Source organism: Notolepis coatsorum (assembly GCF_963971535.1).
Source record: "Notolepis coatsorum genome assembly, chromosome: 4".
NCBI classification, from domain to species: Eukaryota; Metazoa; Chordata; class Actinopteri; order Aulopiformes; family Paralepididae; genus Notolepis; species Notolepis coatsorum.
The window spans coordinates 165,615,330-165,640,151 of NC_140168.1; the positions used below are offsets into that span (position 1 = coordinate 165,615,330).

Here is a 24,822-nt window from a genome sequence, read left to right on the forward strand (position 1 = left end):
AGGTTGCATCAACAGGGGACTGTAGTGCGGGTTGGGGCGGTGACGCTGCCCAGTTCGGACAACACAGGAGCGGCTGTGTTCCTACGGTGTCTGTGACTGCACTTCGCTGATCTGCGTTCCGGGTAGGAACGGGGTTGACCAGACCTCATAACACGTCTTCTGGTTTTACTTTGCTAAATGTATTGTGAATAACGGTGTTTTTCCCAAAACGTGTGTTGCTACAATGCATTTAGGATACGTTGCGGGTTATGTGTGAGCTGTTTTTGTCACTGGCAGTTAGCTTCTCCGTGCAAATCGGGATGTAATGATCTGGTTGTTGTGTGAGAAACATCATGGTGTTTATATGTACCGTGTACTCACAACTAAGGTAACTAACCTATGAAGCTATGCTTGGTGACAAGTGAGTAAAAGAATGTTCTTTCTCAGACTGTGATGACAATGAACAGTGTGTTCACATATTAAACAGCGTTTTTATAAAGCAACTGAGATGGGGGTTTTTCCTCTTCCGACGACCACATCCCATGACCTGGGTGGGTTGTCGACGGATTCTCGTTCATGTCTGGGGGATGATGACGGAATGGATCTGAACATATGTGGAGGGGTCTCACGCCCTTGGGGTGGGCCACCAGGCGCGGTTCGCCCGAACGTCTGGGTGGCGCCTTCTTTTCATGTTAAGATCGACACGCATATCTGCCCTTCTCCTGGAGTAGGCATGTCGGCGTGGTTAGGGCACGGGACTGGTTCTGGTCACGCTGGTCCAGGTCAGTTGAACCCGTTGTCCGCCGGGGTTGCAGATCTGCTGTTCTGGTACCCTGAGGGACTTGGGCTTTTTTCAGGGGGAAAAATGCCAGGTCGGTCTGGGTGTCACAGGGTTAAGCGCTATGGAGACCCTGGTTGGGTATGTTTTTACTCAGCACTGTCGTAATGGCTTACAGCCATGCCATTCTGTACACGCTCGATCTCGTCGGATCTCGGCCGCTACACAGGTTGGTCCTGGTTAGTACTTGGTTGGGAGACCGCCTGGGAATACCAAGTACGGTGTGCTTAGGGGCTGGTTCTCTATTATTTTTCGCTCCTCTCTCACGCATGGCGAAGAGGGGCCTGTGGGGGTGGTTTTTTGACCTCCTCTGGTGACCCTGTGCTTCCCGTACCGCCAGGCCCGGTCCGAAGTGATGTTTGCGACCCGTAGGCCTGGGTTAACCCTTTTTTGAAAACTGAAACACTTGTACTGCGGTATAGCCGGTGTATACCCGCAGGTGTGTTTTGGAGTTTTTTCTTGAGGGGTTATAGGAACAACCACCGCATTGGGTAACACCGAGGTGGTTGATTCCCTGGTGTGTTGGAGCAGTGTCAACTCCCGGGTTCACCGGTTGAGGGTGCCCCTGCACGTTCATGACGTCTGCCAATCGTGTCAGCCTTCTCTGCCTCGACCCCTCTGGGTGGGGGTTTTTAAATGGAGGCTTGGTCATGCAACAACGCCAGCATACGCCCCTTCCGCCGGGGCAGCTGTGTTCAGCTGTCCCCTCTGGCGCCTGTCTCGTCCGCAGTCTCCAGGCTAGGGTTAACAGCCTGTTGCCTGGTTTTTCCCCGGTGCGCTGCCTGCTTCCGTTGGTTAACCTTTTTTGTGTGCTTACGGCCATGCTGACTGCCTGTTCTGCAGGGTCAGTGTGCCAGGCGGTGTACTATTGGGGGGACGGGGCCCGCTCGGCTTACGGCCATACCGACCTGAACACGCCCGATCTCGTCCGATCTCGGTAGCTAAGCAGGTTCTGGCCTGGTTAGTACTTGGTTGGGATACCGCCTGGGATTACCAGGTGCAGTAACTGGGGGGCCTTTGTCCGAATACGCTGGCGATGTGGGGGGCGGGGCACTACGTGCCCACCTGGTGGGGTCTTGATGCTGGCATCATGGACTTCTCCGGGCCCCCATTCCAGGGAGTCCAGTCCTTTTGGTGGGTCTGGGTCTTCCTTCGCGCTCCGCTGCTACGGCCTTGCCACGGGGTTGGGTTTGCCCTTGACCCCGTGATTCTGGGGGCGGTAACGAGGTTGTTCCTCCGTTCGTTCCCGGGTGGCATGCGGGTTGTGCGTGTGTGTAGTTGTGGGGTCAAGCCACGGTCTGCTCACCCTGTGCGTTGAGTTGCTTGAGTGCCTCTTCGCACGGTCGGGTCCGTCGCCTTCCCGTGAAGCCCCTAATAGGGGGGATACCCTCCATTAGGGGGGGTCGGGGGGGCTCGGCCCTCCCTGTTCTGATGGTTTTGGGGGGCTGTCAGCGGGGTGTATTTGTCAGCCAGCGGCTCCGCTTGGCCTCCCATTGTGCAGTGTGATGCCAAGCAGAGCCTCTAACGGCACAGAACGCTAGGTTATGACTATAACCAAGTTCTGTTAGTTAGAGGTGACGCTTGGCATCAGACGGCCGCTGCAGCCCTTGACCTCACCTTGTGGTGAAAGCTTGGGAAGGAGGAGAGCAGGTGACCACACACCTGCTTATGAAGGTAAGCTGATGAGGGGTGTGGTCAGACTAATACTGGTATTAGAGGTACATTTGTGGAATTTATTCAGTACGCGTGCACGTACGCGAGATAGTGCAGTGTGATGCCAAGCGTCACCTCTAACTAACAGAACTTGGTTATAGTCATAACCTAGCGTTTCCATTGTGGTCCATACATGGAACATAAAGGGCACAAAAACACAAATGGACATGTACACTAGACAGGACACATCCTACATTTTTTTACAATAACACCTAACCTGACAACTCATACAGTCAACTAATGTTAAAAGAAAATCCGCAAACCCTTAAAAGCAACTCATGATAAAGAGAAATAAAAGCAAGTTATGATAAAAGAGATAACAACCATATTAAGACCAATTTGAGTTGCTGCTGAGCCATGTTTTTAGGGAGGATTTAAATGTATGACTGACACACAACATAATGACATCATCATGACATTTATGGCATAGGGACATACATGACATACAGGTATATAGTACTGTTACATTTGTGACATATACGATATGCAAATATATGATATTATTAGGGATGCTCGATATTGGCTTTTTTAATTTCCGATACCGATATCAACCGATACCGATATATGCAGGGTTTCCCCCCCAAAAAACGGAATAATTTCAGGTAATTAACATTACATATCTCTTGTTGTGGAATTAACACAACATTATGCATACTTTTGACAATAAATAAAATCAGAATTTGTTCTTACTTGCTTGCCTGGGTAAATAAAGGTTCTAGAAATGTAAAAATATAAAAAAAAAAAAATTTAATTTAAATTTTTTAAACCGATACCGATATTTTCCTATATCACATTTTAATGCCGATATCGGCAGATAATATCGGTAGGCCGATAATATCGGACATCCCTAGATATTATTATAACAAGATATGCTGCACGCACCTCTCTCAATAAGCACAGATTTGATCCTATCGCTGCTCGTGTCTTCCCATAAAGCTGGATCCGTAACATTGTTCAACCAATCCTGGTTTTCATGTTCAAGCACCGCCGGCGGCGGGCTGTCATCATCGCGGTCTGCCTCATTCGTGTTTGTGTTGGGGCTGGGCTGTGGAGATGCGGCGGGCGTAGACGAACAGGTGGCAGCCACTGGTGGGCCGGCTGAACTAGAGGCTGCCGCTGCCTCTTCTCTGTCGCTAGCATCAATAACGTTAACATTCTCGTCCTCTCTGCCCGCGGCGCCTGGCTCAGCCTCTTTAACGTTTAGCCAGGCTAGCCTTACCTGACGGGGTGAAAAAAGTTGAGATAGTCGGTATGCTTTGCCGAAGTAACGGGCTCTTTCTGTCCCTTTCCTGTTTAGATTTTAACTTAGCAGCTCCGCTTTCCCACCGTTAAACTTTTTTATCCATGAGTCTCATATGATACAGTACTACTCGAGTCTTAGCCTACTTGAAACTTGAACTTGAAACTTTAAACTTGAAACTTGATCAACTTGCAAGTGCAATTCTCGCGGTCAGTGGTCACCTGACCTGACCTGACAGTGACCCCTGGACCTGGACGTCAGTGTCACGTCGACTCAACGTCTCTCACCCCCTCATTATCAAACAATCAATCATATTTTTATTTGCAATACAAAAATGTTTAATAAAAATAGATAGAGATGAGATGATACTAGTAGTCACTATAGATGCTGTGAAAGTAAACGCTGGATCTGATTATATATATATTTTTTTCGTATTTCTTTTATTTTTTTTACTAGTGTGTAGCGGAGGCCCCTAGTCACTAGGGGGAGCTCGAGGATATCCGCTATCAGCACCGGCGGGTCTCTGCTGTCTGTCATGATCCCAATCTGCCTCATTCGTGTCGGGGGCTGGGATGTGGAGATGCGGGCGTGACAGCAGACTCTACGTCTAGTCTTCTTCTTCTTCTTCTTGTATATTTCCGGCGGACTACGCGTCTAGGCGTATTGCCGCCCTGCACAGGACAGAGGGAGCCCTCCCTATACGTCTAGTCCAGGGGTCAGCAACCTTTACTATCAAAAGAGCCACTTTTCCCCCCTCCCACAAAATAAAAGGCTCAGGGAGCCGCACAACCTATTTACCCTTAAAATAAAGATAATACTGTGTATAACGTTTTATATATCCCCAAGCATACCTCACATTTAGCATAAAACGCCTGACAATTGCATACCCAAAGTAATTTGCGATTTATTATACTTTATACTTATTACGGAATTATAAAGCAACAAAAAGAAAAGTTTTGACTTTTTATTGCTGTTTTTACCTGTTATAACAAAGGAAAACCTCAAACTCTTATGAAGAAGAGAAAAAATACTGGCTGTGTAGACCTATTTTTAAATAAAACACAGAAGAGGAGACAAAACACTAGTGTCTGTAGACCGACTTTGAAATAAAACCCTGAACTATTCAGGTATATTTGAGTCCTTCCCTTATTTATGGAAAATATATAAAATAAAAAGTAAATGTTTCGTTGTTCGCAAATTTCGCACCACATATCAGGCAGCCTGCATTGTTAGTCGTGAAAGCAAATTAATCTGTCCACGCTGAATTAAACCCTCTATTTTCCTCAGACTTTCCTTTTCTTGGATTTATCTATGGTTAGCTTACTGGGGGGTCGGAAACTCAAGATTAGCCACTTGCAGACGGCAGGGAGAGGCACGCGGTGTGACGTATTGTATATTTTAGTTGATGAAATATTTTTGTTGACTAAATATTTTAGTTGATGAAATATTTTTTCATTTCAGTGCCACAGTATGACATCGATCTCAAAAAAAAGTTAATAAAAGAAAAAGTAAAAAAAAGAAGAAAAAAAGTAAAAATTTTAACGGCCCGGTCGTTAATCCGGCCCTGGTAAGCAGGATATTCCATTTGCATGCACCAACTCACAGGCGGGCTGATATAAGTATCCTGAATAATATCAGAATATGAATGTGTGTTTAAACACATTCACTGTGTCCTGGCTGTTTGGGAAGCACAGCGCAAGAACCAGAGATATTATTATTATTATTATTATTATTATTATTATTATTATTATTATTATTATTATTATTATTATTATTATTATTATTATTATTATTATTATTATTATTATTATTATTATTATTATTATTATTATTATTTTATTATTATTTTATTATTATTATTATTATTATTATTATTATTATTATTATTATTATTATTATTATTATTATTATTATTATTATTATTATTATTATTATTATTATTTAATATGATTATTAGTAGTATTATTATTATTTTATATTCGTATTACTATTTTATATGATTATTATTATTATTTTATATTATTATTATTATTATTATTATTGTATATCATATTACATTATTATACTTTGTTATTATTATTATTATTATTATTATTATTATTATTATTATTATTATTATTATTATTATTATTATTATTATTATTATTATTATTATTATTATTATTATTATTATATTATTATATTATTATTATTATTATTATTATTATTATTATTATTATTATTATTATTATTATTATTATTATTATTATTATTATTATTATTATTATTATTATTATTATGTTATAAATATAATATTATTATTATTATTATTTTATATCATATTTTATTATTATACTATGTTATTATTATTATTTTATATGATTAGTATTCGTATTATTAATTATTATTTTATATTATTATAATTATTATTTCTACTATCATCTTTTTTCCTGCCTGTACCAGCCATGGATTTGGCACTTACATACAGTAGGTGCTCCTTGCCATTTGGCCTGGGTTTGAAGTCTTCAGATTGACAACAAGCTGTTCAGAATGATCGCCATGTGACAAGCAATACATTTAATTAATTAAGTAGCTGTGCTTTTTGGAGCCAGGATTCAAACACTGCTGTTCTAATGTATTGCCCAGTTTGTAAAAAAGAAAAAAATAAGTAAATATATATTTAAATATATATATGTGTTTTACTCTTGGCTGCAGCAGGCAGGGAAGGAAATAAAGGATGCATATATATATATATATATAATGTATCCTATGCATCTAACCCATCCTGCTCCTTAAAGGAACACACCGACAGGAAATGAGCTTACCTTCTTCTCCAGAGAGAGAGTCAAGAAGATAGATACCAGTTTCCTCTCTGTGTTCAGTAGAAAGCTATCTGGCTGCACGTTAGCCTAGCTTAGCACAATGAATGGAAGCGGACATGACCGGTTAGCCTTCGGGAGAGGTGTAAGTTGGACAATGCCTAGGCTAACCGGCACTGTTGGCGTGTTCCTTTAAGGAGCAGTGGGCAGCCACAGTCCAGCACAGAAAGACCTAAGCGGCACGGTGGTGTAGTGGTTAACACTGTTGCCTCACAGCAAGAAGGTCCTGGGTTCGATTCCTGCTTGGGGACCAGGTTTCCAGGTGGGGTATCTCCCGGGCCTTTCTGTGTGGAGTTTGCATGTTCTCCCCGTGCTCGCACGGGTTCCCCCCCCCCCCCCCCCCCCCGATAAGAGAAACCCCAATGGAAAAACATGCAAAACAACAGATCACTGGCGCTGTTGCGTCCGTGACGAAGACGGACAGGAGCACTTGGATTGGTCCCCGGGCGTGGCTCATGCCACAGCCCTCGTCTGCTCCCGGCTGCCCTTGGGGATGGGTTAAGCGCAGAGGAGTATTGCATCGGCGATCCTGCATTATTATTATTATTATTATTATTATTATTATTATTATTACGTCCCTCTGGTGAACCATGAGTGAGTGAGAACTGCTAAGGGGATTGAATAGACCTATCTCAAACCCTGCCCCTTTTCTTGATCCTCCAATCACAGCTGTCGCTTACCTCTGACTTCCTCGTACAAACAAAGTTGTGAAAATTTTGGGAACCATGTATTAACCGAGCGCATACAGTACAGATATCCTCATAAGTATCTATTAATTCGTATCAATTAGATACTCTTTGGGCTTGTTTGTATCTACTTATTCTGAAAGAGTTGAACTAATTATTTTCGCTAGCAATAGATCTCAATCGATTATTCATTCCATTAAGCCTACTGCCAGCAGGCACATTTAAAGAAATATAATCTGATTGATTGGGGTAATGACTTAAAATTTGCCTATACAGGGCTGTACGTAAACTTTTTTTGCACATAGCACTGGTGCTACAGAGGTTGACGTCAGCGAGCTTGCAGACACAGTGGTGAGCTACATTACAACAATAGCCGATGGTATTGTCCCCAGAAAAACGGTGCGGGTTTTCCCAAACTAGAAACCGTGGGTGGACAGCACTATTAGAGCAGCTCTGAACTCTCGTACCACCGCCTACAACCTGGGTAGAGAGTCAGGAAACATGGAGGAGTATAAGGCTTCAGTCTATACTCTACGCAAGGCTGTTAAACTTGCTAAGAGGACATATGCTGACAAACTGGAGACACAAATGGCACAAAACGACACAAGAGGATTATGGCAGGGACTGAAGACAATAACTGACTATAAAGTCAGCGCCCCCTCAATGGGGAGCGACGACGCCTCCCTCGCGGACAAGCTCAACATCTTCTACGCTCGGTTTGGTGTAGACAGTGGCGCTGCTGGCTCTCCGGCTAGTGACGTCACCGGCGCGCCGGCTGTTGTGGAGGGGGGGGGGGCAACCGCGGGGGGGCGGGGACGCTCTCTCGTTGTCGGAACACAGTGTGAGAAGAGCATTTATGCAGGTGAACACCAGGAAGGCTGCTGGCCCAGATGGCATAACAGGACGCATACTCAAGTCCTGTGCCAACCAGCTGGCCCCAGTGTTCACCGCCATATTTAATCAATCCCTGGCGGAGTCAGTGGTCCCTGCCTGCTTCAAGATGTCTACCATCATCCCTGTACCGATGAAACCCTCCCCAACATGTCCAAATGACTACAGACCGGTGGCACTCACCTCTGTGGTCATGAAATGTTTCGAGAGGCTGGTCAAGGACCACATTTGTGCCTCCCTCCCCAGTGATATGGACCCTATGCAATTTGCATACAGGACAAACAGGTCCACCGACGACGCGGTCTCCCAGGTACTGCACAGCACCCTCTCGCACCTTGACCGTCAGAAGGGGGGCTATGTGAGACTGTTGTTCATTGACTACAGCTCAGCGTTCAACACCATAGTCCCCACCAGACTGGTGGACAAGCTGATCGAGCTAGGTCTGAGCTCCGCCCTGAGCGCCTGGGTACTGGACTTTCTGAGCGAAAGACCCCAGGCGGTCAGGGTGGGGGGTCAGACCTCCAACACCATCACCCTGAGCATCGGGTCCCCCCAGGGCTGTGTTCTGAGCCCCCTGCTGTACTCACTCTACACACACGATTGTGTGGCCAAGTTCAGCTCCAACTCCATAGTGAAGTTCACAGACGACACGGTGGTGGTGGGGCTGATCTCGGACAACGACGAGAAGGCCTACCGGGAGGAGGTTGAGGTACTGGAACGCTGGTGCCAGGACAACAGCCTGCTCCTGAACATTGGTAAAACCAAGGAGCTGATCGTGGATTATAGGAGAGGACAGCAGGAGACGCACACACCACTGATGATTAACGGGGCTACCGTGGACAGGGTGAGCAGCTTTAAGTACCTGGGGGTCCACATCTCAGAGGACCTGACATGGTCAACACACATAGACACAGTAGTAAAGAAGGCGAAACAGCGCCTCTACCACCTGAGACAGTTAAGGAAGTTCAGAGTATCGGGGAAGATACTCCAGTCCTTCTACTCAGGAGCTGTAGAGAGCATCTTGACCGGAAACATCACTGCCTGGTATGGAAACAGCACGGCACAGGACAAGAAGGCCCTACAGAGAGTGGTGCGCTCAGCCGAGTGTACCACAGGTATTGCACTACCCCCCCTGCAGGTTCTATACAACAAGAGGTGCAAATCCAGAGCCTGCAGGATAATGAAAGACCCTCACCACCCCAATAACAGCCTGTTTCAGCTGCTGAGGTCAGGCAGACGCCTGCGAACCCCAGCTACTAGGACAGAGCGGCTTAGGCTCAGCTTCTTCCCCCAGGCCATCAGAGCCATGAACAATGAACATTGAGTGCTCAGAACATTGAACTATCCACACACAAGCACACATGAACACACACACGACACGCACGCTGTGCACGCTCACACACGAGCAGCCACTTAACACTTTAACATGAGCGGGCACACACTCATGTCGCACACACGCACACTTATGGCCAAAGGAAAGGACACTTTAAATTAGAATAACAGGAACAGTGTATTGCACTACCAAAGCTAACTAGCATGTCCCAGATGCTCTGTAAATAACTATGTACAGATACCGAGATGTCATTCCATGTTACCTGTTACCTGTTTACTGCACAATGTTGTTTTTTCATTTTTTGATTCTATTATATGTGTACCACTGTATTGCACATCGTTGCGGGCAAGACCACCCGCATTTCATTGTATACCTGTATGCCGTGACAATTAAAACTCTTGACTTGACTTGACTTGATAGTTTTGTAGCACTGGCCAAAATCTTGTAGCACAAGTATAAAACGTGTTATATTTGTAACAGTCTATTGTGCCTATTGTATTTGTGTTATTTAGTTGCAGTCAGGGAACAAACTTAACTTTTTGACTTACCAGCCATTTGGCTGGTAGATTTAAAAAAGGCAGATTTTTTACCAGCCAAAAATTATAAATTGCTTTTTAGTATATCGCCATGTGTTATTATTACTATAATACTCTCATATGCTATTTTCAATTAATATCATAAACAACATAAGGAATATTAGCATAATTTTGAGTGGACTGAAAGAATGAGTCAGCGTTAATAGTTTTAAATGCAAATAATTTATTGAAACATAGAAGTGGGGTCGGTTGGGACACACACACACACACACAATGGGGGACCCTGATATAAACAAGACGAAAGTCTTTCTCTGGTCTGCATCCCCTTAACAATTGTGTGTATTGAGCCGTACTGTATTGTACCCATTCTGCAATCTGTTAAATAAAGTTTTCATTCATTCACACTGTTTCAACTCACCACCCCCGCATCATATTGTAGCCTAGTCTGTCTTCAAACTTCCACTCCTCTCGACACACACACGCACCCTTTCCCCAGTCCCCTGTTCTCTATGGTTCTGCCTCTGATCAGGATTAGCTTGTTAGCTCATGCTAATGTAACGTTCATTTCGGGCGATGTGGGCATAAAGGAATGGCGACGATGCAAAGCGTGTTAGATGCATTTGACCCGTTGTGAGAGAAAAAAAACACCACAGACTTATTTCGGATCGCAAAATAGCCGCACTGCTGTGCAGCCCCGCACGGCTGAGAGCAGAAGGCAGAAGCATGGTCTGGGGCGGATATGACATCGCGGAGTTGCTATGGGTTTTTTCAAAATAAGAGTATCATATGAACCTGACTGTTGCTAGCTGCCGGAGCCCAGATATTATGACTGGAGCTGCGCTTAGGCGGAGCTGCGCTTAGGCGGAAATGAGACCTGTGACAGGATTGTCAAAATAAGAGTATCAATATGAACCGAATGCCTATCGCACCAGTGCTACTGAAGTAAATCCATTCATCGCACAGACCGCTGTTGCTGTAGCACGTGCGATATATATGTCGCACTGTACAGCCCTGCTATAGATTATGCATTTAACTTGTCGGCGAGGCTATTGAGCCGTACTGTATTGTACCCATTCTGCAATCTGTTAATAAAGTTTTAAATCAATCAATCAATCAATTCCGTTACAAAATCAGGATTTCTGCGATCGACATCTGCTGTCTTTTCAGGTGAGGTGGCCGCGCGCAATTATCCTGAGTATCAAGTCTGGTTCGAATTAACAAGACTGAATCAGCGTTCGAGGAACAGGGAAAGCACGGATTCAAACATTGGGTTAATTGAATCTGGATAATGGGACTTTTGATCGACTTAGTTGAACCAGGTACGAGGAATAGGGGTGTTGCTGTTTGATGTGTAGTACTTTCCATAGACTGGTGCAACTATCATGATGTCACTGTTTCAGTGACTTTGTTTTGCACTAATAACTGACTTAGGCCTCTGTTTGGAATTGTTGCATTAAAAATCCAGCCCGCCCATATAAACCAAATGCCCTGCCAGTCACTTTCCTCTGGCACCAGGTCCGGTAGTAGGCCTACTATTACTAGATTTGGCCCGATACATAGATGTGTGACTTGGCCATAATAAGGTAATTTATAGGCCTGATATTCTATATTCTATAATCATCAGATACAGTTCAGTACTGTATCTACAAAACCTCCTGTTAATCATCTGCCCTTTATTCATAAAATGTTGCTTAGAATTTTTGTACACTTGATCTCAAGAAGGTGCTGAATGAGCTCAGTGGCAATTTCTCATGTCTGGTCAATTTTAGCATGGTGTTATTCACCGTCAAAGATGAGAAAATAAAAGAAAAATCATAATTCATATTCTCCTTTGTTTTATCACAATTTAAGCAAGCATAGTAATAGACACCATATTTCTGACACTGGGAATACATTCACTGAGGTCCATAGATGTCCCTAGATACCAAGAACATGCAAATGGACATTGTAGAAGTGAAGCAATCATCCATTTACTTTTTCAGAAAATATGGCTAGGGCTGAAGAGAGGGGCGTTTCGGGTGCACAGATACATTTATTTATAGCTTCTTACATTTACATTTAGTCATTTAGCTGACGGTTTTATCCAAAGCGACTTACAAGTTCTGTACGACAAGTCATCAGGAAGGGCACAATTCTATCAGAGTAACAATGTTCATCAAAGTGTTGAGTGCAATAGCTTATTCCTAGGCTATTGATTGGGACTGTCAATTCAGCCTCAGTAACCTACCCCTCATCTTGACCACTTTCTATATAATATGTTATATATAATATATAATATATATATATTTTTGTTGTTGTTGTGGTTCTTAGCTCTATTTATATAAAAAAAAATTGTAATATGTGTTTCATTACATTACATTACAATTATTCGCCTGTTCTATTACCCATTATTCATTGCAACACTACAGTATATTATCCCCGATATCCTGTTGGGGGATCCCCTTTGAACGGCCCATCTGAGGTTTCTCTCCTCCACGCCGCCTGTGGTGCTTTTTTATTTTTTTCCCTGTTGCTAGGTTTTTAGTGAGTCGTTCCTTATCATTCATTGGGGAAAGTCTGGGAGTGTTGCATATTTAGATTTTATGGTGGTTTTAGTTTTTGATCTTTTGTTATGTTTCTACTTGACTTGTACAGCCCATGGGGGCTATTCCATGTGATGATAATAATAATAATAATAATAATAATAATAATAATAATAATAATAATAATAATAATAATAATAATAATAATAATAATAATAATAATAATAATAATAATAATAATAATAATAATAATAATAATAATAATAATAATAATAATAATAATAATAATACTTTTATTTATATAGCACCTTTCATACATGGATTGCAGCCTAAAGTTCCCCACAGCAAGTAGCACAAAATGAACATAGGCATACAATTTGCATACAGTTGACAGAATAAAAGCAGTACATAAAGTGCAGACATAAGAATAGGTATAAAAGACAATACAGGTAGTGCAATGTAGAAGGTGCAGACATAAGAATAGGCATAAAATAAGTACAATAAGTACAGTGTTGCTCGAAGGCATGTGAACCCCCCCCCCTGGAACAGCCCGTCCCCCAATTCACCCACATCCCCATCCAAGACACGCCCCCCCCCCCCCCCCCCCCCCCCCCCCACCCCCCCGATAAAGCATGTCACGACCGAAGGAAAACACAAACCCTGCGCGCCACTCACACCGCCATTCTGCCACCTGTGCACTCATGATTAAGAGTGGGGGAAGACACAATCCTTTTAAATACAGTTGACTGTATGCTGATGTACTGTATGGGTAATTGAACCAGTCATGACTCATGAACAGACATCTTCCTGTGTCCTGTGAGTGACGACTCATAATATTGCCCTCTGAGACAAACTAATGCAGCCTTTAGTCACACATCAAGATGAAGGATCGACAAGCTTTTTGACAGGCTAACAGCTATTCATCGCAGCAAATTGTGTGATATATGATGATGCTTTTTATAGCCAATGCTCCAGAGTGCTACGGAATGATCTTGTTAATTCTGATGCATAATCCAAACGGTCTGGACCAGATGATATAAGATACGATAAGATATTCCTTTATTGATCCCCTTGGGGAAATTCAGGCATCATAGCAGCATGGGGGAGGGGGGAGGGGAGATACAGGTACATGGTAATAGTAGTAGTGCCGGTTAGCCTAGGCATTGTCCAACTAACACCTCTCCCGAAGGCTAACCGGCCATGTCCGCTTCTATTCATTGTGCTAAGCTAGGCTAACATGCAGCCAGGTAGCTTTAAGGTTAGGCTTCTGCTAATTGATCCCTGCTCTCATCACTTTGTGTGGTGTTTCCTCATCAACCAAGCCTTGATATGTAGATGAGTACTGAACAAGTCATACACAGCTACTTGTTCTGTGTGTGTGTGTGTGTGTGTGTGTGTGTGTGTGTGTGTGTGTGTGTGTGTGTGTGTGTGTGTGTGTGTGTGTGTGTGTGTGTGTGTGTGTGTGTGTGTGTGTGTGTGTGTGTGTGTGTGTGTGTGTGTGTGTGTGTAATCTATCATGTACCTGTGTGTGTGTGTGCGTGTGCGTGCGTGCCTGCGTGTGTGTGTGTGCGTGCGTGCGTGCGTGCGTGTGTGTGTGTGTGTCTTAGAAGTAGGCTGTGCCTTTGACCTGTAAATGTACCAGGCTTTCCAGGATGGACAAGTATATAAAATACCAACCATTGCTCGATGTCTCTCAGCTATTATTGGCAGCTTAGCCATGTGGAGAAGGAGGTGCTATGTTGTCTACCCTTAAGTGTTCATTGCTGCTTGGCCCTGATATATTTCATATACTGTTTATGTAATATAATTTGTGGAACCAAATAAAGTATTAAAATGTTTGTTGTTGTCTCAACAGACTGAGGGCTCCCGGCTCCAGAGGGAGATGAAGGCATACATGGCTGCCATCAAAGGTGAGTTCAAGTTTCTTTAATAGTTGTCATACAGAAGTACAGAATACTTTTATACAAAATGCTTCTTACTGTTACGCTCCAGAGACTGTGCAAGACAAGATAAGTATGAAATAAAATAACATAGTATAGCATGTAAATTAGAAATAAAAAAATGAGGTCACAGTGTTCAGTATAGTCATATGTACAATGTTCGAGGCAGAATAGACGTAACTGAGTTACCATATAATATACAATACTATGCAGTGTACTAATATACAATACTATATAGTGCAAGGCAGAAATGGGATGAGGTGCAATTTAGGTACAATTTACAGTAGGTGTACGACAGTGGAGGCTGCTGACCAAATTTTTAGGTGAAGCACAAATTATTATATTATATTATATATTAAATTATATTTTTAAAACATCCCCCACTGTGTGTCAGTGGTCAGTGGACACAGATGAAAACATATTAACATTAGGTGACAGCGCACCTGACCAGATGAAATCATATTAGGTGACAGCGCACCTGACCAGATGAAATCATATTAGGTGACAGCGCACCTGACCAGATCAAAACATATTAGGTGACAGCGCACCTGATCAGATCAAAACATTTTAGGTGACAGCGCACCTGATCAGATCAAAACATTTTAGGTGACAGCCCACCTGACCAGATCAAAACATATTAGGTGACAGCGCACCTGATCAGATCAAAACATTTTAGGTGACAGCGCACCTGATCAGATCAAAACATTTTAGGTGACAGCCCACCTGACCAGATCAAAACATATTAGGTGACAGCGCACCTGATCAGATCAAAACATTTTAGGTGACAGCGCACCTGATCAGATCAAAACATTTTAGGTGACAGCCCACCTGACCAGATCAAAACATATTAGGTGACAGCGCACCTGATCAGATCAAAACATTTTAGGTGACAGCGCACCTGATCAGATCAAAACATTTTAGGTGACAGCCCACCTGACCAGATCAAAACATATTAGGTGACAGCGCACCTGATCAGATCAAAACATTTTAGGTGACAGCGCACCTTATCTAGGGTGACCAGATGCAAAAAGTCCAAAAGTGGGACAACAGTAAGATTTTGGTGGGACAAAGTGGGACAACAGTACGATTTTGGTGGGACAAAGTGGGACAAAGTAGGACAGATAGATAATGTACATTTTTTTATTAGAATAACTGCCATGGTCTTCACTGAATAGATTTAAATTAAAGGTTAAATCAAAATAAATACAAATTAAATACCACCTAACATCTGTTTTAAATATTCAAACGTCATCACTTGACAGGAATGTCTTGTGTTTGATATTCCCTGTTAACACAGAACTAGGGAAAACAGTGTAGTATAATACAAAAATAATAATAAAAATAAATTGTGTTTCTATATTAGAATAACTGCCATGGTCTTCACTGAATAGATTTAAATCAAAGGTTAAAGGTTACCACAGTCGGCTGACCTGTATGAATGGGAGTGTTGTACTGTGTGATAGACACTTGTTATCTCAGCTGCAGTGACCTTGTCCGTCTGGCTATCATTGTTTGGTTTAAAAAGAAACGTATCCATAGATCTGGATGTTTCTTTTTGGTGAGCCACTTTCAAGTGAGACTCACGTCCACTGTGGCGCTTCAAGTTGTATTCTCCTCCATGCGCAATTGAAAACGAACTATGACACAAAACACAGAGAAAGCCTGCTGCGGATTGCCTGCCATCTGCCTCACCCAGTCATGTGTCGTTTGCCAGTCTTGGTTGTAACTGCAGGTCCGTTTCTTTTTACTGCTTTCCATCTTGAACTAGTTCGCTTGTAATGTTGTTGTGTTTTTTTTGACCAATCAGATTTGCGATATGAGGTAGCGTCACGACTCAGTCTCAGTCACATCACAAGCAGGCAAGCAGCACGCTAAAGTACTATAACCAATCAGAGCAATGTGTGTGGACAAGAGGCGGGTTGCTACGTTTACTGTCTGTAGGGAGGGGCTTTTAGACGCATGTTTTTTTTGGCTTCGAAAAGAGGGACATCCTCTCAATATGAGGGACGCGGGACATTTGGTCAAATGGTGGGACAGTACAACCAAAAGGGGGACACCTGGTCACCCTAACCTTATCAGATCAAAACATTTTAGGTGACAGCGCACCTGACCAGATCAAAACATATTAGGTGAAGGTGACAAGGAAGCCACAGACTCATACCCCCCCGACACTCAACTAACCGCCTCGGACAGTCCTTCATACCAGTGGCCATCAGGCTCCACAACAGTGGGCAGCAACTGCTGCCAGACATCGACCTGGGACTTATAGGAACCCAAGGAGGACAACTTACACTACCTTAGGCATACTGCACCTTATGTGGATACTGTGATACTGTGAATAATGAATAATGTATATTTCAGTTAGTTAGATAGTAAATTATAACACTACCTTATGCATACTGCACCTTATGTGACACTGTGAAAATATATTTCAGTTAGTTAGATAGTAAATTATATTGACCTATTTGTTTACACTGCTTGTGTTGTTTTCACTACCTGTACCCCCCCCCCCCCTTCCCCCATGCTGCTATGATGCCTGAATTTCCCCAAGGGGATCAATAAAGGAATATCTTATCTTATCTTAAAAGGAAAGATGAAATTCCCTACCTGGGTTCCATCCTATAGAGGCAAATCATTCCTGTGACAAAATGGGATCCAATGTAATAAAACTAAGTCAACCAACAAACTAGATTCCTGTACCGGATCTCCTCTCTGGTAAACAAGAATACATTGAAGACTCTAACAGGAGCACTCATTCAAGGGTACTACGACTATGCTTGCACCTCATGGTACCAAAGCACCTCAAAGGCACTAAAAACAAGATTACAAACATCACAAAACAAACTGGTCAGACTACTGCTTGACCTTACTCCTAAAACCCACCTCACCCCTGCCCACTTTGACAACCTAGGATGGCTTAGAGTAGACGACAGAGTACAGCAACTTGCAATGGGCCTGGTCTACAAGATACACTACACCACTAAGATACCCATGTGCATGTCGAAATACTTCCCAAAGGTCAGTGAATACCACGACCACAACACCAGAGGGAGTTCCACAAATCATGTTCAACCCAGATAAAATAATTTAAAAAGTAAAAAAAAAAAAAAAAAAAAAAAAAAAATTGTTTTTAATAAAAGAAAATAGTCATAACTTAGAAATGAGATTGCATAGGTCTATGAATCGATATCGCGATTCTGTTTTGATTAATTGCCCAGCCATACAGTGTGTACAGTAAGTTAGCTTGGTGATTATCATTGTGATGTAGGCTAAGCTGGCTAGCTACTGTTAGCATACAAGCTTTTACAAACACTAGCCTACTTACTTTTTCATCCACAACGTTTTTTCTGATCCAGATGCATAAGTCCACTTCTTCATGTTGCTCAGTTGCTGGTTAATACTTCGGTCCTAATGTTGGCGCAAAGTTTAATTTAGCCTGACTTTACTTGTTATAGCTGTACAGCTTACTTCTACTAAACAACAACTAAACTACTTCCTTGCTCTTTCAAACAGTCAAAATGGGTCCATCTGCAGGGTCGGAGGTTAGGTTTAGCTCTGGCCAATCTCAAGTTTCTCAAGTTTCTTTATTAGTTGTCATACAGAAGTACAGAATACTTTTATACAAAATGCTTATTTCTGTTACATTTTGTATAAAAGTATTCTGTACTTCTGTATGACAACTAATAAAGAAACTTGAGAAACTTGAGATTGGCCAGAGCTAAACCTAACCTGCAGATGGACCCGTTTTGACTTTGCAATGCAGCAATCTCTGATTGGATTTGCAAGGCTGCCAATCATATTCAACCTCCATGTATTGGATGGCAAGGGCTGTCAATCATTCAATCCTCCATTCAATGGCAAGAGTTTAACTGCACAGACCGTGCTTAGACGAAGTTAATAGCCTATTTCGATTGGCTGTTATTTATTATTTATATAACATTGGGTCACACCTGTGAAGTTTTCTTCACGAATAATTACTGCAGTCATTACTGCAGTGCAGGCCTGCTCAGAGCTGTCAATTTTGGCCATTTTTTAAAAAGAAAAAATTCACTGGCATTTTTTTTACAGAGGAAAACTTTTCTAATAAAAAAATATAAAATAATAATAATTAAAAAAATAAATTTTTTATATATATATAAATAAAATAAATGTATATATATATGTAAATTAATAATAATTATGAATTATGAGTGAATTTGTGTTTCACGTGTTGTCATAGAGAAACCTCCACTGGTGTACGAGTTGTAGTGCAAATCCTTTATCAATAAATATAAAGTGTGTTTGTGTGATCTAAAGTGTGGAGAGTGGGTGCTGCAGTGTGTTGTTTGTTTAAGTGAGTGTGTGCGTGTGGGTGTGTGTGCTGTGTGCATTTGATGGTTGTTGCATAGTGTTTATTATTCGTTTAGCAGCCTGATGGCCTGGGGATAGAAGCTTCTTCTGAGTCTTTCTGTGCTCGCCTTAAGACTCCGGTATCGCTTGCCTGACCGCAGCAGTTCAAAGAGGCAGTTGTTCAGGTGGCTGGAGTCCTTGATGATTCTCTTAGCCTTCCCCCTGCACCGCTTGTTGTAAATGTTCTGGAGGGTGGGAAGCCCCCCTCCAATTGTGCGTTCGGCTGAACGTGTCACTCTTTGTAGTCTGCTACGGTCTTGTGCAGTGCTATTCCCAAACCAGGAGGTGATGTTGCCAGTCAGCCGCACACACACACACACACACACACACACACACACACACACACACACACGCACGCACGCACGCACGCACACACACACACACACACACACACACACACACACACACACACACACACACACACACACACACACACACACACACACACACACACACACACACACAATCAATGTTTTTAAAACATCTATGGGTACATAAAGCAAGGCTGAGTAGTTTATTGTGATAATATCACATTCACATTCCAAGTGATTTAGATTAACTTCACGACTGCAAATACATGGGCCAAAATAGATAAAAATGGACTTATATGGTTCTTCAGTGCAAAGGTTCAATTGTAGCTAAGTCCTCTGATTTGTGCGGTGAAGGGCTGATACTTAGCACCTACACACACACACACACACACACACACACACACACACACACACACACACACACACACACACACACACACACACACACACACACACACACACACACACACAGTCAAAGTAGTAACAATAGTAATCATTGTGCTGTGTCCTTTAGCAATGCAACAGGCCTCCATCAACCTGACAGAGTCTCTGCATGAAGTCTACGAGCCTGACTGGCACGGCAAGGACGACGTCATGGTCATCGGCAAGGTGAGCGTCCATCTTTCTTTCTTTATTTTTATTTATTTTTTGACATTTTGTAATTCCAGCAATAGTGGCTACTATTGGTTAAATGAGCACACCAACATTAGGGGAAATGCGCTTACCCTTTTCTCCAGAGTCAGCCAAGAACATAGATACCAATTTCCTTTCTGTGCGTTCAGTAGAAAGCTATCCAGCTGCAAGCTAGCTGCTAGCCTAGTTTAGCACAAATTAATGGAAGCAGATACGGACCACTAGCCTAGCTTAAAATGCTGTGTTTTGGGTTAACAGCTAGACTAGCTGGTCCGTATCTGCTTCCCTTCATTTGTGCTAAGCGAGGCTAGCTTACAGCTGGATAGCTTTCTACTGAAATTTCCCATAATGTTGGCGTGTTAGCTTCAGTATTTAGCTAAGTAGTTAGCTTCCCAGATAGCAAAAAATGAGTGAATCAACGTTGAAATAGGGTTCGGCAGAAATATTGAATCTATGTTGAAGCCTGACATCGAAATTATACAGATCGTTGTCTATGACTTACATGTTGAATCAACGTTAGGTGTCAACCATAACTGATACTATATCAATGTTGATTCAACCATCATCTAAATGGTAATCTACATGCACATTTTAGTTGATTTTATATTGAATCAATGTTAGACATCAATGTTTATTCAACCATAATCTAAATGGTAATCTACATGCACATTTTAGTTGATTTTATATTGAATCGATGTTAGACATCAATGTTTATTCAACCATAATCTAAATGGTACTCTACTTGTACATTTGTAACTTGTACATCTACTTGTAACTTGTAAAGTTAAGGAATCAATACTGATTAATGTACATTTTACATTAAAATATTGCTGCTGATATGTATACATCATAACATTACATGTTTTTTTCCTGCTGTTAAACACACTATTGTTAAATAAATAATGATAAAATTCTTATATGACCATATTTCCAAAAATGTGTGAACAAAAATGACAACATGGCTTTAATATGAAAATTTATTTTTTTCTAGGGTATCATACTTCCAGTGACCATACCTTTTACACAAAAAAAAAATAACAGACCTTATAACAGGCTTTCATTAACAATACATATATAGCCACTGCCAGAATAGTGACACACATATTGTGTGTGGTGAGCACACGCATTCATGCACAACGAAGACAAGATTGCGTTGTCTCAATCATTTTAACTATAAATTTATGAGCTCAAAGTATGAGCTCACTACTGACTGAAATGTCCAACAAAAAGCATCAATTGTCAAATAATATTGATCACATTAACTAGACTAGATGTTTGAGGAAATTAGAAAGGGAACAACAACTTAACCCTTGTGTCTGATCAGATTCGTATTTGTTTGATAACTTTGCAGTGATTATGTTTGTAGCCAACATAATATGTGGCATAATCTTTTAATTATCTTGTATTTTTTTTTTACTCTTCATAAATTGTTTATTCCACTTCAGCCCGATCATAACCACCACATATTATTTTTTTTGTCATATTTAACAACTCTTTTCAGAAAAGTGGGAGTATTTCATTACAAAAATAATATAAAAAATGGTTATGATCAGGGCTGAAGTTGAATAAAATATTTATGGAAAAGAAAGTGGGAAATTATTTCAACATAATCTTTTTATGGAGTTTTTCAATTTAGTCCCCTAATAAGAGTATAATACTTTAGTTTTCAGACACAAGGGTTAAATAACAATGGCATAGGATTTGAATTTAAACACAGTGGAGCTTAGATGATCTACAGTTGTCCACGACTTATCCTCCAAGGCATCTGCTATATAATAATCTTCAGATTTACTTAAGTGTTATTAGTAGGTTACAGCAGTAAGCATTAGTTTGCTCAGTCAATTATGTCCAATTCGTTTTATATTGTTTAATACAGTTAAATAAATAGATAAATGAAAAGCAAGTTTTTTTGGATTCCCCCCCCCCCCCCCCCCCCCCCCCACTGTACCGAAAATAATACCGAACCGTGTCTTCAAAACCGAGGTACGTACCGAACCGTGGATTTTGTGTACCGTTACACCCCTAATGTTTCTATAACTCTCTCCCATATAACTCTCTCCCATACCCTTAACACCAACCGCTGAAGTGCCCTTGAGCAAGGCACTAAACCCCCAACTGCTCCAGTGGAGTTGCTCAGTGGCCAACAGTGTCAGACTGTGGTTGTACTGGGGCCTAACAAAATTAATAGTTGGTTTCAGGTTGGTTGTCAGTTTGGCCATGGGTAGGTAGGGAATTTATTTTATTTAATTTTTTTATTTTATTCTTTCCCACGGCGACTATGGATAGGGAATTTCTTTATTTAATTAAAATGTTCACAACAACATGGATGCATGTACTCTGCCAGCATGTTTAATATCCATAATACTAAATGTTTGACTAAGATTTCTATGAAACTTTATTAAAAAAAAAAAAAAAAAATTATAATTTTTTCTAAAAACTCATAAAATATATTGGGTCGCACCTAAATCGGCAGGGTCGGTCGGCAACCTGAAACCAACTATTAATTTTGTTAGGCCTGGGCAGCTCCCAGGTGTGAATGGAACTCTGTGAATGTGAAGCAGGGCGTAGCTGAAAAAGAGCATCCGTGCTCAGCGAACCTACCCTGGGTAAATAAAGGTTAAAATAAAAAATAAAAAAAATAAACACTGCAAGAACAGGCTGAAGCAGCATAAGTCATTCAAGTAGATGCCGTCCATGGAAGAACAGTGTCCATGAGGGTAATTCCTTGTACTGTATGAACCAGGGAAACAGTGTGCTGGGGTACCCCAAGTTTGACTCTGGTTCGCTTGACAATTAAGTTTGGGTCACTTCGGTTCCAAGAACAGGCTGAAGCAGCATACTGTAAGTCATTCAAGTAGATGCCGTCCATGGAAGAACAGTGTCCATGAGGGTAATTCCTTGTACTGTATGAACCAGGGAAACAGTGTGTGCTGTGCTGGGGTACCCTAAGTTTGACTCTGGTTCGCTTGACTTAAGTTTGGGTCACTTCGGTTCCTTGAGATGCCTCCCTCCCGGTCTGGCGCATAACGAAGCCACTTCTTGACAGTTTCGCTGTAGTCCTGGTCGGTCAGCTTGGGGTCAAACTGTCGAGCAGCAGCTGATAGACACAAAAACAAAAAAGTGAGGAAGAGAGGTGGGTGAGATGATGTACGATGATAAGAGCACCCCTCACTTCACACGAGTGCGATTTTTTTTAATCACTCAATTACTCACTCTGTAGGTCTACAGTAACAAGCTACAGTCAGCATCCAGTTAGACTGGACAGGAAAGAGAATTAAGCAATCGCCTAGCCTGACACCATCTAGGCAATACAATGTGTATCCATGCACCTCTAAAGCTCACCAATTACGTTGTCCATTTCTTATAGGTTGCACTTTCATCACTTTATTCCAACATAACACTTTTTTTTTAAGTTTTTGCAACAGCATAATTATATTCTGAATCACCAGCATCACCAGCATCACCACCTCACTACCTAAACTTAACCTATGAAGTAGTTTGCAGGGGAGGAAGCTCACCAAACATGCAGGCTTGTAGTGTGGTGTGCTTGAATGGCTTCTTGCTTTCTGAACAACGCTTGTCTTTCTTTCCAGCCCAGTTGAACCCACTGGCCAGGGCGTTGGTCATAGCAGTTTTCAACATCAGTCTGATCAGGTTCTCTGAATTGGTGCCTCCTACCAAAGCCAGGCGAGAAATCTAAATCAGAGAGAAGAAAATGAAGGCCCTGCGTTAGAAACAGCATAACGTTTATTTTATGAACACAGAGCAACCAACTTGTTTATACACACACTTTATGCATGCACTGATATTCCAGCCCATGCCAGTCATTAGGTTTAACCACATTAACCCTCCTGTCCATATGTAAACGGTATATTTGAACAATTTCAAAACGTTTCATAAATAGCAGATATACAAGCTCTAACACGTTTTGAACTAGAAAGTGCTAAACACATTTTTCCCCTGAACAAGACCACACTGAAACGATCTACATTTGATAAATGAATGCAGTTCAATAAATTACCATCTTTTGACGGACTGATTGCTCCATCAGTAATGATTCTGCCTCATTGAAGTCTTGTTCACTGGCGATTGGCAGCTGGAAGGGGAGCATAGTGGTTGTGGTGGCCACCCCGTGTCCCCTGGTCCCACCAGATATGTTGCCCTCAGCCAACTCGGTCTTGATGAACTGCACATCTCTGGATAGATCCTTCACCACGACAAGTAATTCAGCAAGCATTGAATTATTCTTCTGGATGGTAAGGTCTTCAGAAGAAGAGTTAAAATCATTAAGTGAGAAATAAAAATAAGCAGCAAATCACACGAGGAATTACACCATGTCCAATAGACTTGCCTTTCATAAGCTGCCCGTCATCGCCGGCCATCTGTCTACGCTGTGAAACACCAGATTGCCCTGAGCTGTGTCCTGACATTGCTGTAGAAACAAAATCATAGTTATATATTTCACTATAGTTTGACTGCATTGGATCAAACTGGTGGTAGTTCCCTCTAAAATGGCATACCATTTTGTGCATGTTGTGAGAGACCAGGGGGACTGTAGTATTGCCCCGAGCTGCATCCCGACATCCCTGTAGAAACAAATCATTATATTTAAAAATACAAAATCTGACTTGTCAGTCAAATTAACATACATGTCATAATCACTAACACCGGTTCCTGACAGGCAGCAAGCGAGCGAACTGGAGACGAAATCGCACACGACACTGTCCTGATATGACGCAGCGCGTGTCCGAGTGTGTGTTACCTGGATTCTCGACCAATAAAAAGTGTTTAGGGGCGGGACTTGGCCGCGTAATCGCTCAACTAGAGACACAGCGAGCGAATATTTGAGGGGTGAACGACATCGCTGCTCAGTTCACTGTCGCTCGCGGCAGGTCAGGATAGTCTGATTGAAACAAATACATTTTAAGGGGAGACACTGCAGGTGAATAGGGT

At 41.9% G+C, this 24,822-nt stretch overlaps 1 protein-coding gene across 1 annotated transcript in view; it reads left to right on the top strand.

The window, feature by feature from the left end:
• The window catches only part of amph (amphiphysin), a gene marked incomplete at both ends in the record, with an annotated part of 236,164 nt that overhangs the window by 122,611 nt on the left and 88,731 nt on the right, over positions 1 to 24,822 (top strand). The window contains 2 exons of the mRNA XM_084312153.1: positions 14,452 to 14,506; positions 19,751 to 19,845. Coding sequence (XP_084168279.1) covers positions 14,452 to 14,506; positions 19,751 to 19,845 — 150 coding nt within the window. The remainder of the gene's footprint in view (positions 1 to 14,451; positions 14,507 to 19,750; positions 19,846 to 24,822) is intronic.